Source organism: Syngnathus scovelli, chromosome 7 (genome assembly GCF_024217435.2).
Source record: "Syngnathus scovelli strain Florida chromosome 7, RoL_Ssco_1.2, whole genome shotgun sequence".
In the NCBI taxonomy this organism is placed as follows: domain Eukaryota; kingdom Metazoa; phylum Chordata; class Actinopteri; order Syngnathiformes; family Syngnathidae; genus Syngnathus; species Syngnathus scovelli.
The window spans coordinates 3,256,409-3,272,747 of record NC_090853.1 but is presented as its reverse complement, the minus strand read 5'-3'; the positions used below and the strand labels follow the sequence as shown (position 1 = coordinate 3,272,747).

Here is a 16,339-nt window from a genome sequence, read left to right as displayed (position 1 = left end):
GATGGTTCCGATAAAAACTGCAAGTCACGTTAGGCGTCCAAAATAAGTCATACCATTTGTAACAGTACAACACTGACATCTGCTGGCCGGTTTTGGTAATGTGATGTATTTTGACAGCAAATGTAGAAATGGCTTTGTAATCACGGTATGAGTGGATTAGTAGGCATAACGTAAATTTACAAGTGGACTAAAAAAATAATTTGAAATGGACTGAAAGTAGAGTGCATGCAGAGAAAATATGAGTTTTTATGGTCAGTCTGATTTGACTGCTTGTAGATGAGGGCCCACCTGAGAAGAGGCGTCCTGCTCAGAGCTCCTGCGCTGAACCCAAACACAAAGGTGAGCAGCACCGCCGTCGTCACGGCTGCTACAAACACTTCATCAGAAACCGCTTCCTGTTTCCTCAGGGCCCTCCTGGACCTCGGACCACGTTCACCATCTTTTTCCTGCATGTGTAGCTCGTAGGGGAACAGCGTGGACCCCCCGTCGTCATGCTGCAGCAGGCAGTAATACAAACCCTGGTGGAGGTCACTCAGATTGTAGACCACCAGACTGCCGGACTGGTGCACGTGGACCGGGTTCAGTTCTGTGTGGAAGGCTGGTGAGTGGAAGGGTCCGAAGGGGGTGTGCCAGTACACCACCACACCTGCTGGCCAAAGAATAATAAAAAGTTGAGTTAAATTGAACTAAGTGCTGGTTGGTCACCTTTTGACCCATAATTGGGTTTGTTTTTGACCCAAGTGTGTGGAATACAAAAATAGGTGTTGACTTGGTAGGTCACCAACCTGCCTTGTGGCCATCGCCACACTTGATAGTCAACACCGCCTGTGGGTGACCGTCTACCCTGATGGTGGGCGCTACCATCAGGACGTTGGGGCGTCCTGATATCCCGGGATAGATCGACACAGCCAGGAATGTTATGACCATGAAGCAGCGGGCCAACATTCCAAAGCTGCAAGTCGGCGCAGTTTATAACATGAGCAGCAACAAAAAAAAAAGACAAGCAGAAAGATTATTTTGCTTTTCCCACTTGTCAAATCATTGACCCAAATCGTCCCAAATCATTTGTATTGATTCAGTCATGTGAATGAAATTAGAGTGCCCAGCAATAAAGATCACATAAAAAAAGAATACTTACATGAATACAAAATATTCTAGTAATGAAAAATATAAGTTCAATAAAAGTATTGTTTGTTTTTCCCTGGTCTTGACAGGTGTGTGAGTTTGTCTCCAGCTAGAAATATGCGAGTGTAAAGTGCAACTTTCTCACATGACACATAAAGATGAAGATGTTAAAGATTAATATCTGTGAATGTCAGAGTTGTCAAATCCAACCCCAGAAAGTAAACTCCTTGCCAGAGTTTGGCTTTAGCCACAGATGCTTCTACCAACCAGCAGGTAAACGAGGTAAATCAAAAACATGGTCCAAATGTTGCTTTCCGCCTATTGGTAGCTAGAAACACCATTACCCATAATGCACCGCGCGACCCCAATGTCTGCACGCGCCTTATTTTGACAAGTTAGTCCATGTACGCACCACCAAGTGGTGACTCCCTGATGTTGTCTCTTGGGTGAGAGTAACGCTCAAACTTCATCGTCTTCATCACACCAAAAACAAGACGAAAAGTTTTCCTGGTTGCGAAGACGAGAAAAAACACAGCTGACGTCACAGCCACATTTTTGAGGTAAGCGCCCAGTTTTAGCTAACTTTTAAAGTTTTCTTTTAGACCTGGACGGTTGATTTAAATGTCTTTTCTTTGTCGTGTGTGAGTTTACTTTCACTTATTTTCACTGTTAAACGAATTAAGTTGTTACATAATAGATGTTTACATCTGGAAAAAAATTACAAAAGAATGTAGCAAATCGTAAAAAAACTTTGATCGATTAGTTCGCGTAAATAAGACTACTTCCACTACGAGATTTCAAACTAAAAGCGGGAACTTGGCGTGACATCCCCTACTTTTGTTTAATCATTTTATCAGAAGGTCCACGAAGGCACCACAAATTAGAGTAAACAAAAACATGTATATAGGCTCAGATTTTTTATCTCAATTATTTTTTCTACCCGGTTAAAAAAAGGAGAAAAATAAACTGCTTTTGACTCCCGTTTATTTTGTAAATTGATTTTCTTTTAACTTCCCTTCGGCTGCCATCTTCCTGTGTTTGGTTTGACATGTCTCCAAACCACTTGAGAGGCAAAAAAAGTTCCTTTTTTTTTTTTTTTCTAATCACGAGAAAAGTTAAAAGGTTTGCAAAAATTCTATTTTAGTGTCATGTGGTCCCAAAAAAGGTCACACATGATATTTGAACATCTGTACAGTGGGTGGTGGCCACGCCTTCTATCTCCATGTTTTGGTTTCTTCACAAACTTCTTCATCCCACTCATGCAAAACAATATTTTTTCATAATTAATGATATAGCATCAGGATGGTGGTAGCTTACGAGGGCCAATCATTCACCTCCCTGCGAAATCAATGTCGCCGAAACGGCCGCCTGTTTGAAGACCCCCTGTTCCCCGCCACAGACCAATCTCTCTTCTACCAGGCCAACCGCATCGGCAACATCATCTGGAAGAGGCCGCAGGTACCACTTTAACTTTTTTCAAAGGACAAACTAGAAGCAGGGAGGGAGTGAGTGTGTGCGCCCATGTGTGTGTGTGTGTGTGTGTTTGTGGTTTTTCTACGTTCTCTCATTTGGCTGCCAGCATTGAGACTCCCTGTGGTTCACGAAACATAATCAGAGGGTGTTACCTTGTTCTGTTCCTCGGTTCCTTGCTGTGTTTCCTTTTCCTATGTTTCCTTGTTTAATTCCTATGACCTTTCTCACGTGTTCTTGCTATTTCATTGCTGTGTTGTTTCCACATTAATATCCTCCTGTGTTTCCGTCACAAACTTTGATTGATAGATGATGAAGTGGATTTACAAAGCATGTGTGTGTTTACTTAGTGTAGATTGAATGGCGGCGCCGCCCTGCTGCCGCCTACTAAAATGACATCCTTGTCCGAGCTTAACTAAACAGTAGGCTTCATACTGACTTTTGTTTGAGCAGGAGTTATGTCAAGAGCCGCACCTCTTCGTGGACGGCCTGAGTGCCCATGACCTCCACCAAGGCCAGCTGGGAAACTGTTGGTTCGTGGCAGCCTGCTCCACCCTGGCGACGCAAGATGGTCTTTGGCAGAAGGTCAGCCATCTTGTTTGTTTACATGTAAAGCTAACCTACACGATTGCTAAGAGCAAAACAAATCCGTTGGGGGAGCAAAAGATAATCGGCGATGATAGAATGGCATTATTAATCCAAATAAAATACAGTCGTGCATAGATAAAGATTTATTTCTAGCTTTCTATACACAAACCAACAATTCTACAAGACAAGTGTTTGTTTCCATTGGACTGCCTGGAACGCGAGATTCATTCCTGTGAGGAAAAAGCCAGCGAGCATCGTAGCTTAGCCGCCTCGGCGCCGTCTTTGAACGCAAACAGGAAGTACATGACCTTGCGGACCTTGGCCAGCTCGGCGATCCTCTCGCCGAACTCCTGCATGTCGGCCTCCAACCACTTGAGGCCGCAGCCGTCGGGGTCGTCGGCGTTGCGCCAGAAGGTGCCGACGGGCTCCAGGAGCTGGCGCGTCATCAGATGGGTGAGGTCAGGCGTCCAGTGCTGCGAGATGCCCGTGATGGTGACGCGCCCGTGCCCGCCCAGAGATACGTTCCAGCGACGGAAGCTCAGCTCCTGCCGCCGGAAGTCTAGCCGGTAGACGGCCTCGTGGGGCAGCAGCAGTCGCTCGCCATCTTGACGCTTTTGGCCCGAGCATTGAAGCGACGAAACGCGCAGACGCATCTTCTGTGGGATCACAGCGACGTCTTTAACCACCAGATTCACTTTCAACGTCTTGTGGCATGCTCAGGTGCTTTGCTGCCAACTCTCATCTTTGTGTCAAATGAGCTAAGGACAAAAGTAGTGCTTTGGCGCCATCTTATGGCAGTTCTAGGCAATTATAAATCATTTTTTGGAGAGTGTCAATTTGGATTTTGCTATTTCTGGCAGGGTCAATCAGTAAAATAATGAAGATATGATTACAACAAGGTACTATTAATATAATCAGGAAATTATTCAAAAAGATTTTTAAATATTTAGCAAAACGACAAAATTAAGGCATTATTTAAAATTAAAATTTATAAAATTTAAAAGATATGCACATTTAGCATGATTTCTTAATTATTGCTTGTATATGATTTCGTTTTCCTGAAACAAAACGAGGCTCTCACCTCCGTCAGCGCCGTGTCCTCTTTAAATTCCAGCACCACGCTATCGGACGCCGCTCCCGTTTCCTCCATGTCCCGCACCCGTCCTCTCCTCTGTGGATGGATGGATGAATAGTTATGAGTGGATGTTTTGACGGGTGGATAGACGGATGTTATGAGACATCTCTCACGGACTCTCTGCTTTTTGTTTCTCTCCACATTGGCCCCTCCCACCTAGCATTTCCACAGCTATTTCCATCACACACACACACACACACACACAGGCCTGTCGGCAACATTTATTGATTGACCCTCACATTAGCAGAGAGGACATAACATCAATGTTTTTGTCAAGTTATGTAACTATATTGGCACAAAAAAAAGATTAATTTGCAGCGTTCAAGAAAGAAGGAGGAAGTCAAGCGTGTGTGCGCGTGTATTGTTGTCAGGCAACAGGTGGCGCCGATGACGTACAGGTGGGAACTCTGGGAGTTTCCTGGCGCCCCCAGAGGCCGTCTCTACTCAATGGATCACTTATTTCTTTATTTATATCAGAGTGTGTGTGCGCATGTCCGTTTCAGTGAACATGTGTCACCGTTTTGGGATCGTGTCACTCAAGGCCATGCAGAGAAATTTACCAGCAAGCCTCGCATGTTCATGGCATCGTCTTGTTTTTCGGTGATTCGTTCTTTATTTGTCCTGAGGCCACACCTATGTCTAATTTAATCTGTGCCAGGTCATTCCCGACTGGAAGGACCAAGAGTGGGACGAGAGCCACCCGGAGTTGTACGCCGGCATCTTCCACTTCCGCTTCTGGAGGTTCGGCGAGTGGGTGGACGTGGTGATCGACGACCGGCTGCCCACACTCAACGGTAATCTGGTCTACTGTCGCTCCAACGACCCCAACGAGTTCTGGAGCGCTTTGGTGGAGAAGGCCTATGCCAAGTATGGACACTCACACCCGCTTCCTGTTGTGGACAAAAGTTTTTAGACAGTCCTTGGTTGTCATTTCAGGACGTGCGGCTGCTACGAGGCGCTGAACGGCGGCAACACGGCGGACGCGCTGGTGGACTTCACGGGCGGCGTGTCGCAGTCCATATGCGTGAGTGAAAGCGACGCCAAGGACAACGTGGAGACGCAAGCCGAGCTCTTCAGGCGGGTGCTCAAAGTCCACGAGAGGGGAGGGCTCATCAGCGCCTCTGTAGCGGTGAGCCACTCATACTCCATATTTTTGGGTAAAAATTTCATGCATGACTTGTTGGCTGCCAGTAGGTGGCGCTAACATGGCTTACTGCGATGTCCCTTAGGCAAGCAGCTCATCCGACATGGAGGCCCGCATGCCCAACGGCCTGGTCAAAGGTCACGCATACGCCGTGACGGACGTGCGACGCGTGCGACTCGGTCACGGCTTCCTGGCCTTTTTCAAGTCCAATAAACTGGAAATGATCCGCCTGAGGAACCCTTGGGGGCGCAGCGAGTGGAGCGGACCCTGGAGCGACAGGTGACACACCCAAATGTACACTTTGAAGGCCATTGAAGATGAATACGTGACCATAAGCGATTGCGTTCACAGTTCAGAAGAGTGGAAGAAGGTCAGTAGCCGTGAACGCGAGAACCTCGGCGTCGTGGTGCAAAATGACGGAGAGTTCTGGTGAGTTTCCGTGCCACGTCATACCGTGGACTCGCTTATTAACATGCTGGTTCGTCCCCGCTCAGGATGACGTTCAGCGACTTCATCTCCAACTTCACGGACCTCATCCTGTGCCGCATGATCAACACGTCTTACCTGAGCTTTCACAAGACCTGGGAGGAGGTGACGTTGCGCGGCTCCTGGAGTCGCCATGACGACGAGCTGAAGAACCGGGCCGGCGGCTGCGCCAACAACAAGCAGACCTTCCTCCAAAACCCTCAGGTGCTCCTCACCTTAACATTTTAGCCTTGGAGGAGGGTCTCATCCCTCTTTTCATTCTCTAAAAGTCAAGAACTGAGACTCCAATTGTTGATTTTGTTGCCTGCATGTTTTTTGTCGTAGTACATCTTTGACGTGACCAAGAGCGAGGACGAGGCTCTCGTATGTCTGCAGCAGAGAGACCGCAGGGCCTCGCTGAAGGAAGGACGAGGAGAGAACCTGGCCATCGGCTTTGAAATCTACAAGGTCAGAGATACTAATTGGGCAAAGTCGATTTATTGTCAAGTTGGCAGTTGATGACATTTTACAGCATCGTGTGCGCTCAGGTGGAGTTGAACCGAAAGTACCGTATGCACGCTCCCCAGCAGAAGGCGGCCGGCTGCACCTACAGCAACGCCAGGTTTGTCGGCAAAGCCCACGTGGAGCCTTGATTAGCAACAAAACAGCTTTTACATGGATATGAAAGATTATGAATAAATGTTTTCCATAGGTCTGTGTTCCTACGCGTTGACCTCAAGGAGGGCCGCTATGTCATCCTGCCGACCACCTTCGAGCCCAACCTAGAGGGAAACTTCCTGTTGCGCATCTTCACCGATGTGCCGTCGCGCTGCAGGTAACCAAGACTAAAATATTTTTTTAAAAAAAGGAAAAAAACACAACCAAATGAAAAATAATTAATTCCTAGCTAAACACGATCAACACTAATTTTTTTGTTTTTAATATCATACCAGCATGTTTGTGATTTGTCATTCGTAATTCTGAAAACATCAGGGAGTTGCGTGAAGATCAGCCCCCTCGCACCTGTTGGACGGGTTTGTGTGGTTACCCATCGCTGGTCTCGCAAGTACATGTCATCGAAGGCAACGCACTGACTGGTGAGATTGCAGTGTCACCTCACCGCTTGATTTTTTTTAATTATTATTTATTAATATTATTATTATCCGTGTGCAGGTAACAACACGTACGTGACCGTTCACTGCGAAGGAGACACGATTCGCTCCGCCGTCCACGACGAGACTCGCAGTCCCAATTTTGACACCAAGGCGATCTTCTACCGGAAGAAAAGCGGCGGCTCGATTGTCATCAAGGTGTGTGTTCATATTTGTGCTACCGTAAAGTGCTCATGCAAAGTGTTGATGTTGTGGTGGGGGGGGGCAGGTTTATAATCGGAACACGTTGATGGACTCGTTCTTGGGCGAGTTGACGCTGTCCACCGAGGCGGGCGACATCAGCCAGAGGATGCAACTGCGGAACAAAAGCGGCCAGCCGCTGGAGCACCTCGGAACCCTCAGCGTCGTCGTGGTGACCAGCTCCGTGCTCACCAGCTTCTGAGACGACGCACTTTAGGCTTCTCCTCTGTTACATTTCTTTCCAGTTTGATGGTATTATTTGAATACTTTTTAAACTTTTTTTTTTTATTATTATGCATGTTATTTTATTAAGTTTTGTTCCAAGTTTACTTTTTCATATTTATTTCATTTCTACAAAAAAAACCAAATAACTTTTTATTTCATCCTATTTTATTTTCATTTATTTTTTGTTTTCCTTATTTCACCACTTGTATTTTATTCTGATATAATATTCTATTTTTCTATTGAATCAATTGTTTAAAACTTTTTTTTTGTCATTTTGAATATTTATGACATTTTCATTTTGTCATTCAATTAGTATTTCATTTCAATTTGATTATATTTTTGTTGCTTTGAAACACAGTGTCGCTGTTGTACAGCTTCCAAAAGATACAGACACTCCATTAGGTACACCGCCATTTTCAGGTGTACTTAATAACAGGCCACTTCATTAGGGAAAAATCATGGCTAAAGCTTAACTGAAAGTGAAAAGTGCCACACCCGCCCTCACCCCTCACACGGACACTGCATTAGATACACCGCCATTTTCAAGTGTACCTTATAGTTGGAGAAAACTTGGAATATGAAAATGTTTATGCATCTAAGGCGGTGTCCAAGTCCAGTCCTTGAGGGCCGCACTCCTCCATGTTTTCCAAGTTTCCCTTGTTAAACACACCTGATTCAATGATCAGGCTCCTGCAGAACGTGAGGATGAACTGAGTGCCAAAAGTCCCAATGATCGTGAGCAGCAGGGGGGGGCCCCATTTCAACCCCTTACACTGAGTGCCAAGCAGGGAAGAAATGGGTACCATTGTTATAGTCACTGGTATGACTCGGCTGTGGGTTTGAACCCACAACCTCCCAATCTCAGGGCGGACACTCTCCTCTTAGGCCACTGAGCTGGTAAACACTTGTATCGTAGTATAACACTTATAGTCGTTTTCAAATAACGTGTATACCTATATACGCCTAAATATTGTTATCCAATATATCTAATGCAATTTCACATTAGATTGCTGGTTTGAAATTTGCTTTTAATATCATTATTTTTAATAAACGTTTATGTTAAAACTTGTCTGGCGTCTTATTCCTTGTTTTTATCTTCGCCAATTAAAACATAAAAATCAGACATTTGGTTAACTGCTTTATATGACAACATGTGTAGGTACACTACACGAGGTTAAAAATAAAAGAGAATAAATAAAGGGTCAATTGCACAACAAAAGCATTTCCTCGCACCTGGGAGCGAACCAAGCTCTTACCGAGCAAGAGCCCGAGTTACTAACCAGTGGGCTATTTCGACCGGCAGTCTACAATAGCTTGCACTGTTTTGTACGAGCGATGTGTATTCCAGTTTTAAGTGAACTGAATCTTTAGAATCGGTTCACTCAAAGTATTTGTTCAAAAGAATCGTTCACCAAATCACTTTCTTATTTATTTTTTTTAATAGTAGTTTTTAAATAACGTGTATACCTATGTACACGTGTACACAACGTGTTGTGATGACATCTGCTGTGGAGACTTCACTGATCTAGTCGCTTGTGAGCTGCTCCATAAAACCATACATGTTCCATGGCCTGAGAGCAAGGCTTCCATAGGGTGGTGGTTAGTGCTCTGGGATTTCACCCCAGCAACACGGGTTCGAATCTCAGTGGGACCAAAAATTTTTTCACTGTAGTCGCTTGTGAGCTGCTCCATAAAACCATACATGTTCCAAGGGCTGAGAGCAAGGCTTACATAGGGTAGTGGTTAGTGCTCTGGGCTTTCACCCCAACGACCTGGTTTCGAATCTCAGTGTGACCAAAAATTTTTTCACTGATCTAGTCTTCTTGTGAGCTGCTCCATAAAACCATACATGTTCCATGGGCTGAGAGCAAGGCTTCCATAGGGTAGTGGTTAGTGCTCTGGCCTGTCATCCCAGCGACCTAGGTTCGAATCTCAGTGGGACCAGTAAAATTTTTCACTGATCTAGTCGCTTGTGAGCTGCTCCATAAAACCATACATGTTCCATGCGCAGAGAGCAAGGCTTCCATAGGGTAGTGGTTAGTGCTCTGGCCTGTCACCCCAGCGACCTCGGTTCGAATCTCAGTGGGACCCAAAAATTTTTCACTGATCTAGTCTTCTTGTGAGCTGCTCCATAAAACCATACATGTTCCATGGCCTGAGAGCAAGGCTCTGGGCTTTCACCCCAGCGACCCGGGTTCGAATCTCAGTGGGAGCTAGGGTTAGGGTTAGAGCTTGGGTTAGGGTTAGAGCTAGAGCTTGGGTTAGGGTTAGGGTTAGAGCTAGAGCTTGGGTTAGGGTTAGAGCTTGGGTTAGGGTTAGAGCTAGGGTTAGAGGTAGGGTTAGAGCTACCTAACCCTAGGGTTAGGGTTAGAGCTTGGGTTAGGGTTAGAGCTAGGGTTAGGGTAAGAGCTATGGTTAGGGTTAGAGCTAGGGTTAGGGTAAGAGCTAGGGTTAGGGTAAGAGCTAGGCTTAGGTTTAGAGCTTGGGTTAGGGTTAGAGGTAGGGTTAGGGTTAGAGCTAGGGTTAGGGTTGGGGTTAGAGCTAGGGTTAGAGCTTGGGTTAGGGTTAGAGCTAGGGTTAGGGTTAGGGCTAGGGTTAGAGCTAGGGTTAGAGGTAGGGTTAGAGCTAGGGTTAGGGTTAGAGGTAGGGTTAGAGCTAGGGTTAGGGTAGGGTTAGGGTTAGAGCTTGGGTTAGGGTTAGAGCTAGGGTTAGAGCTAGGGTTAGGGTTAGAGCTTGGGTTAGGGTTAGAGCTAGGGTTAGAGCTAGGGTTAGGGTTTGAGCTAGGGTTAGAGCTAGGGTTAGGGCTAGGGTTAGAGGTAGAGTTAGGGTTAGAGCTAGGGTTAGAGTTAGTGCGAGGGTTAGGGTTAGAGCTAGGGTTAGGGTTAGAGCTTGGGTTAGGGTTAGAGCTAGGGTTAGAGGTAGGGTTAGAGCTAGGGTTAGAGCTTGGGTTAGGGTTAGAGCTAGGGTTAGAGCTAGGGTTAGGGTTGGGGTTAGTGCTAGGGTTAGAGCTTGGGTTAGGGTTAGAGCTAGGGTTAGGGCTAGGGTTAGGGTTAGGGTTAGACCTAGGGTTAGGGTTAGAGCTAGGGTTAGGGTTAGAGGTAGGGTTAGAGCTAGGGTTAGGGTTAGAGCTAGGGTTGGGGTTAGAGCTTGGGTTAGGGTTAGAGCTAGGGTTAGGGTTGGGGTTAGAGCTAGGGTTAGGGTTAGGGTTAGAGCTTGGGTTAGGGTTAGAGCTAGGGTTAGGGTTAGAGCTAGGGTTAGAGCTAGGGTTAGGGTTAGAGCTAGGGTTAGGGTTTGAGCTAGGGTTAGGGTTAGAGTTAGGGTTAGAGGTAGGGTTAGGGTTAGAGCTAGGGTTAGAGTTAGTGCGAGGGTTAGGGTTAGAGCTAGGCTTAGGGTAGGGTTAGAGCTTGGGTTAGGGTTAGAGCTAGGGTTAGGGTTAGAGCTAGGGTTAGGGTTAGAGCTTGGGTTAGGGTTAGAGCTAGGGTTAGAGGTAGGGTTAGGGTTAGAGCTTGGGTTAGGGTTAGAGCTAGGGTTAGGGTTAGAGCTAGGGTTAGGGTTGGGGTTAGAGCTAGGGTTAGGGTTAGAGCTTGGGTTAGGGTTAGAACTAGGGTTAGAGCTAGGGTTAGGGTTGGGGTTAGAGCTAGGGTTAGAGCTTGGGTTAAGGTTAGAGCTAGGGTTAGGGTTAGGGTTAGGGTTAGAGCTTGGGTTAAGGTTAGAGCTAGGGTTAGAGGTAGGGTTAGGGTTAGAGCTTGGGTTACAGCTAGGGTTAGGGTTAGAGCTAGGGTTAGGGTTGGGGTTAGAGCTAGGGTTAGGGTTAGAGCTTGGGTTAGGGTTAGAGCTAGGGTTAGAGCTAGGGTTAGAGCTTGGGTTAGGGTTAGAGCTAGGGTTAGGGTTGGGGTTAGAGCTTGGGTTAGGGTTAGAGCTAGGGTTAGGGTTGGGGTTAGAGCTAGGGTTAGGGTTAGAGCTTGGGTTAGGGTTAGAGCTAGGGTTAGGGTTAGAGCTAGGGTTAGAGCTTGGGTTAGGGTTAGAGCTAGGGTTAGGGTTAGAGCTTGGGTTAGGGTTAGAGCTAGGGTTAGAGCTAGGGTTAGAGCTTGGGTTAGGGTTAGAGCTAGGGTTAGGGTTGGGGTTAGAGCTTGGGTTAGGGTTAGAGCTAGGGTTAGGGTTGGGGTTAGAGCTAGGGTTAGGGTTAGAGCTTGGGTTAGGGTTAGAGCTAGGGTTAGGGTTAGAGCTAGGGTTAGAGCTTGGGTTAGGGTTAGAGCTAGGGTTAGGGTTGGGGTTAGAGCTTGGGTTAGGGTTAGAGCTAGGGTTAGAGCTTGGTTTAGGGTTAGAGCTAGGGTTAGGGTAAGAGCTAGGGTTAGGGTTAGAGCTAGGGTTAGGGTAAGAGCTAGGGTTAGGGTAAGAGCTAGGCTTAGGGTTAGAGCTTGGGTTAGGGTTAGAGGTAGGGTTAGAGCTAGGGTTAGAGCTAGGGTTAGAGCTAGGGTTAGGGTTAGAGCTTGGGTTAGGGTTAGGGTTAGAGCTAGGGTTAGGGTTGGGGTTAGAGCTAAGGCTAGAGCTTGGGTTAGGGTTAGAGCTAGGGTTAGAGCTAGGGTTAGGGTTGGGGTTAGTGCTAGGGTTAGAGCTTGGGTTAGGGTTAGAGCTAGGGTTAGGGCTAGGGTTAGGGTTAGGGTTAGGGTTAGACCTAGGGTTAGGGTTAGAGCTAGGGTTAGGGTTAGAGGTAGGGTTAGAGCTAGGGTTAGGGTTAGAGCTAGGGTTGGGGTTAGAGCTTGGGTTAGGGTTAGAGCTAGGGTTAGGGTTGGGGTTAGAGCTAGGGTTAGGGTTAGGGTTAGAGCTTGGGTTAGGGTTAGAGCTAGGGTTAGGGTTAGAGCTAGGGTTAGAGCTAGGGTTAGGGTTAGAGCTAGGGTTAGGGTTTGAGCTAGGGTTAGGGTTAGAGTTAGGGTTAGAGGTAGGGTTAGGGTTAGAGCTAGGGTTAGAGTTAGTGCGAGGGTTAGGGTTAGAGCTAGGCTTAGGGTAGGGTTAGAGCTTGGGTTAGGGTTAGAGCTAGGGTTAGGGTTAGAGCTAGGGTTAGGGTTAGAGCTTGGGTTAGGGTTAGAGCTAGGGTTAGAGGTAGGGTTAGGGTTAGAGCTTGGGTTAGGGTTAGAGCTAGGGTTAGGGTTAGAGCTAGGGTTAGGGTTGGGGTTAGAGCTAGGGTTAGGGTTAGAGCTTGGGTTAGGGTTAGAACTAGGGTTAGAGCTAGGGTTAGGGTTGGGGTTAGAGCTAGGGTTAGAGCTTGGGTTAAGGTTAGAGCTAGGGTTAGGGTTAGGGTTAGGGTTAGAGCTTGGGTTAAGGTTAGAGCTAGGGTTAGAGGTAGGGTTAGGGTTAGAGCTTGGGTTACAGCTAGGGTTAGGGTTAGAGCTAGGGTTAGGGTTGGGGTTAGAGCTAGGGTTAGGGTTAGAGCTTGGGTTAGGGTTAGAGCTAGGGTTAGAGCTAGGGTTAGAGCTTGGGTTAGGGTTAGAGCTAGGGTTAGGGTTGGGGTTAGAGCTTGGGTTAGGGTTAGAGCTAGGGTTAGGGTTGGGGTTAGAGCTAGGGTTAGGGTTAGAGCTTGGGTTAGGGTTAGAGCTAGGGTTAGGGTTAGAGCTAGGGTTAGAGCTTGGGTTAGGGTTAGAGCTAGGGTTAGGGTTAGAGCTTGGGTTAGGGTTAGAGCTAGGGTTAGAGCTAGGGTTAGAGCTTGGGTTAGGGTTAGAGCTAGGGTTAGGGTTGGGGTTAGAGCTTGGGTTAGGGTTAGAGCTAGGGTTAGGGTTGGGGTTAGAGCTAGGGTTAGGGTTAGAGCTTGGGTTAGGGTTAGAGCTAGGGTTAGGGTTAGAGCTAGGGTTAGAGCTTGGGTTAGGGTTAGAGCTAGGGTTAGGGTTGGGGTTAGAGCTTGGGTTAGGGTTAGAGCTAGGGTTAGAGCTTGGTTTAGGGTTAGAGCTAGGGTTAGGGTAAGAGCTAGGGTTAGGGTTAGAGCTAGGGTTAGGGTAAGAGCTAGGGTTAGGGTAAGAGCTAGGCTTAGGGTTAGAGCTTGGGTTAGGGTTAGAGGTAGGGTTAGAGCTAGGGTTAGAGCTAGGGTTAGAGCTAGGGTTAGGGTTAGAGCTTGGGTTAGGGTTAGGGTTAGAGCTAGGGTTAGGGTTGGGGTTAGAGCTAAGGCTAGAGCTTGGGTTAGGGTTAGAGCTAGGGTTAGGGCTAGGGTTAGGGTTAGGGTTAGAGGTAGGGTTAGAGATAGGGTTAGAGATAGAGTTAGGGTTAGAGCTAGGGTTAGAGTTAGTGCGAGGGTTAGGGTTAGGGTTAGAGCTAGGGTTAGAGCTAGGGTTAGAGCTAGGGTTAGGGTTAGAGCTTGGGTTAGGGTTAGAGCTAGGGTTAGGGTAAGAGCTAGGGTTAGGGTTAGAGCTAGGGTTAGGGTTAGAGCTAGGGTTAGAGGTAGGGTTAGAGCTAGCGTTAGGGTTAGAGCTTGGGTTAGGGTTAGAGCTAGGGTTAGGGTTAGGGCTAGGGTTAGGGTTAGACCTAGGGTTAGGGTGAGAGCTAGGGTTAGGGTTAGAGGTAGGGTTAGAGCTAGGGTTAGGGTAGGGTTAGGGTTAGAGCTTGGGTTAGGGTTAGAGCTAGGGTTAGGGTTGGGGTTAGAGCTAGGGTTAGAGCTTGGGTTAGGGTTAGAGCTAGGGTTTGAGCTAGGGTTAGAGCTAGGGTTAGGGTTAGAGCTAGGGTTAGGGTTTGAGCTAGGGTTAGGGTTAGAGCTAGGGTTAGGGCTAGGGTTAGAGGTAGGGTTAGGGTTAGAGCTAGGGTTAGAGCTTGGGTTAGGGTTAGAGCTAGGGTTAGAGCTAGGGTTAGGGTTGGGGGTTAGAGCTAGGGTTAGGGTTAGGGTTAGGGTTAGAGCTAGGGTTAGAGCTAGGGTTAGGGCTAGGGTTAGAGGTAGGGTTAGAGCTCGGGTTAGGGTTAGAGCTAGGGTTAGGGTTAGGGTTAGGGTTAGAGCTAGGCTTAGGGTTAGGGTTAGAGTTAGAGTGAGGGTTAGGGTTAGGGTTAGGGTTAGAGCTAGGGTTAGGGTTAGGGTTAGAGCTAGGGTTAGGGCTAGGGTTAGAGGTAGGGTTAGGGTTAGGGTTAGGGTTAGGGTAAGAGCTAGGGTTAGGGTTAGAGCTTGGGTTACAGCTAGGGTTAGGGTTAGAGCTAGGGTTAGGGTTGGGGTTAGAGCTCGGGTTAGGGTTAGAGCTAGGGTTAGAGCTAGGGTTAGGGTTAGAGCTAGGCTTAGGGTTAGGGTTAGGGTTAGAGTTAGAGCGAGGGTTAGGGTTAGAGGTAGGGTTAGAGCTAGGGTTAGGGTTAGAATTAGAGTGAGGGTTAGAGCTAGGGTTAGGGTTAGAGTTAGTGCGAAGGTTAGGGTTAGAGCTAGGCTTAGGGTTAGAGTTAGAGCTAGGGTTAGGGTTAGAGCTTTTTTTTTAAAAAAAAAAAAAACTACCATACACGGTAGTTTTTTTTTTTTTAAACTACCATGTATGGTAGTTTCTTTTTTATTTTTTTCAAAAATAAAGCGTTTCATTTTCTAACCCTAACCCTAACCCTAGCTCTAACCCTAACCCTCGCACTAACTCTAACCCTAACCCTAGCTCTAACCCTAGCTCTAACTCTAAACCTAACCCTAAGCCTAGCTCTAACCCTAACCCTAGCTCTAACCCTCACTCTAATTCTAACCCTAACCCTAGCTCTAACCCTAACCCTAACCCTAACCCTCGCTCTAACTCTAACCCTAACCCTAAGCCTAGCTCTAAACCTAACCCTAGCTCTAACCCTAACCCTAGCTCTAACCCTAACCCGAGCTCTAACCCTAACCCTACCTCTAACCTTAGCCCTAACCCTAGCTCTAACCCTAACCCTAACCCTAGCTCTAACCCTAACCCTAACCCTAGCTCTAACCCTAACCCTAACCCTAGCTCTAACCCTAACCCTAGCTCTAACCCCAACCCTAACCCTAGCTCTAACCCTAGCTCTAACCCTAACCCAAGCTCTAACCCCAACCCTAACCCTAACTCTAACCCTAACCCAAGCTCTAACCCTATCTCTAACCCTAACCCTAGCTCTAACCCTAACCCAAGCTCTAACCCTAACCCTAGCTCTAACCCCAACCCTAACCCTAGCTCTAACCCTAACCCTAGCTCTAACCCAAGCTCTAACCCTAACCCTACCTCTAACCTTAGCTCTAACCCTAACCCAAGCTCTAACCCTAACCCTAGCTCTAACCCTAACCCTAGCCCTAACCCTAGCTCTAACCCTAACCCAAGCTCTAACCCTAACCCTAGCTCTTACCCTAACCCTAGCTCTTACCCTAACCTTAGCCCTAACCCTAACCCTAGCTCTAACCCTAACCCAAGCTCTAACCCTAGCTCTAACCCCAACCCTAACCCTAGCTCTAACCCTAACCCTAACCCTAGTTCTAACCCTAACCCAAACTCTAACCCTAACCCTAGCTCTAACCCCAGCCCTAACCCTAGCTCTAACCCTAACCCAAGCGCTAACCCTAACCCTATCCCTAACCCTAGCTCTAACCCTAACCCAAGCCCTAACCCTAACCCTAACCCTAGCTCTAACCCTAACCCTAGCTCTAACCCTAACCCAAGCTCTAACCCTACCCTAAGCCTAGCTCTAACCCTAACCCTCGCACTAACTCTAACCCTAGCTCTAACCCTAACCCTACCTCTAACCCTAGCCCTAACCCTAGCTCTAACCCTAACCCTAGCTCAAACCCTAACCCTAGCTCTAACCCTAACCCTAGCTCTAACCCTAGCTCTAACCCTAACCCTAGCTCTAACCCTAACCCTAACCCTAGCTCTAACCCTAACCCAAGCT

General features: G+C 47.3%; 2 protein-coding genes across 2 annotated transcripts; one reads left to right on the top strand and one right to left on the bottom strand.

Annotated features, from left to right (window-relative positions):
* Positions 1-1,487: 1,487 nt before the first annotated feature.
* LOC125972893 (calpain-5) lies at positions 1,488-8,573 on the top strand. Its single transcript, XM_049726924.2, has 14 exons — positions 1,488-1,685; positions 2,421-2,583; positions 3,049-3,180; positions 4,977-5,185; positions 5,255-5,447; positions 5,548-5,741; positions 5,814-5,891; positions 5,957-6,152; positions 6,273-6,395; positions 6,476-6,549; positions 6,640-6,762; positions 6,921-7,024; positions 7,101-7,237; positions 7,308-8,573. Exons 2-14 carry the CDS (start codon positions 2,428-2,430, stop codon positions 7,479-7,481), a joined length of 1,893 nt encoding a protein of 630 aa, XP_049582881.1. The 5' UTR covers positions 1,488-1,685; positions 2,421-2,427; the 3' UTR covers positions 7,482-8,573.
* Positions 3,312-4,432, bottom strand: ompa (olfactory marker protein a). The gene is made up of 2 exons (XM_049726925.2): positions 4,265-4,432; positions 3,312-3,839 (listed from the first exon to the last, which is right to left on the bottom strand). The coding sequence occupies exons 1-2, from the start codon at positions 4,331-4,333 to the stop codon at positions 3,408-3,410; spliced, it is 501 nt and encodes a 166-aa protein (XP_049582882.1). The 5' UTR covers positions 4,334-4,432; the 3' UTR covers positions 3,312-3,407.
* Positions 8,574-16,339: the final 7,766 nt, after the last annotated feature.

What these genes read in the sequence shown, in the direction of transcription:
- LOC125972893 (XM_049726924.2), top strand. Translation starts at nt 2,428, where the DNA reads ATGGTGGTAGCTTACGAGGGCCAATCATTCACCTCCCTGCGAAATCAA. An exon ending in AAGATGGTCTTTGGCAGAAG is followed by an intron (nt 3,181 to 4,976) that starts GTCAGCCATCTT and finishes AATCTGTGCCAG; the next exon opens with GTCATTCCCGACTGGAAGGA. An exon ending in AGCGGACCCTGGAGCGACAG is followed by an intron (nt 5,742 to 5,813) that starts GTGACACACCCA and finishes TTGCGTTCACAG; the next exon opens with TTCAGAAGAGTGGAAGAAGG.
- ompa (XM_049726925.2), bottom strand. Translation starts at nt 4,333, where the DNA reads ATGGAGGAAACGGGAGCGGCGTCCGATAGCGTGGTGCTGGAATTTAAA. An exon ending in AGGACACGGCGCTGACGGAG is followed by an intron (nt 3,840 to 4,264) that starts GTGAGAGCCTCG and finishes GTGATCCCACAG; the next exon opens with AAGATGCGTCTGCGCGTTTC.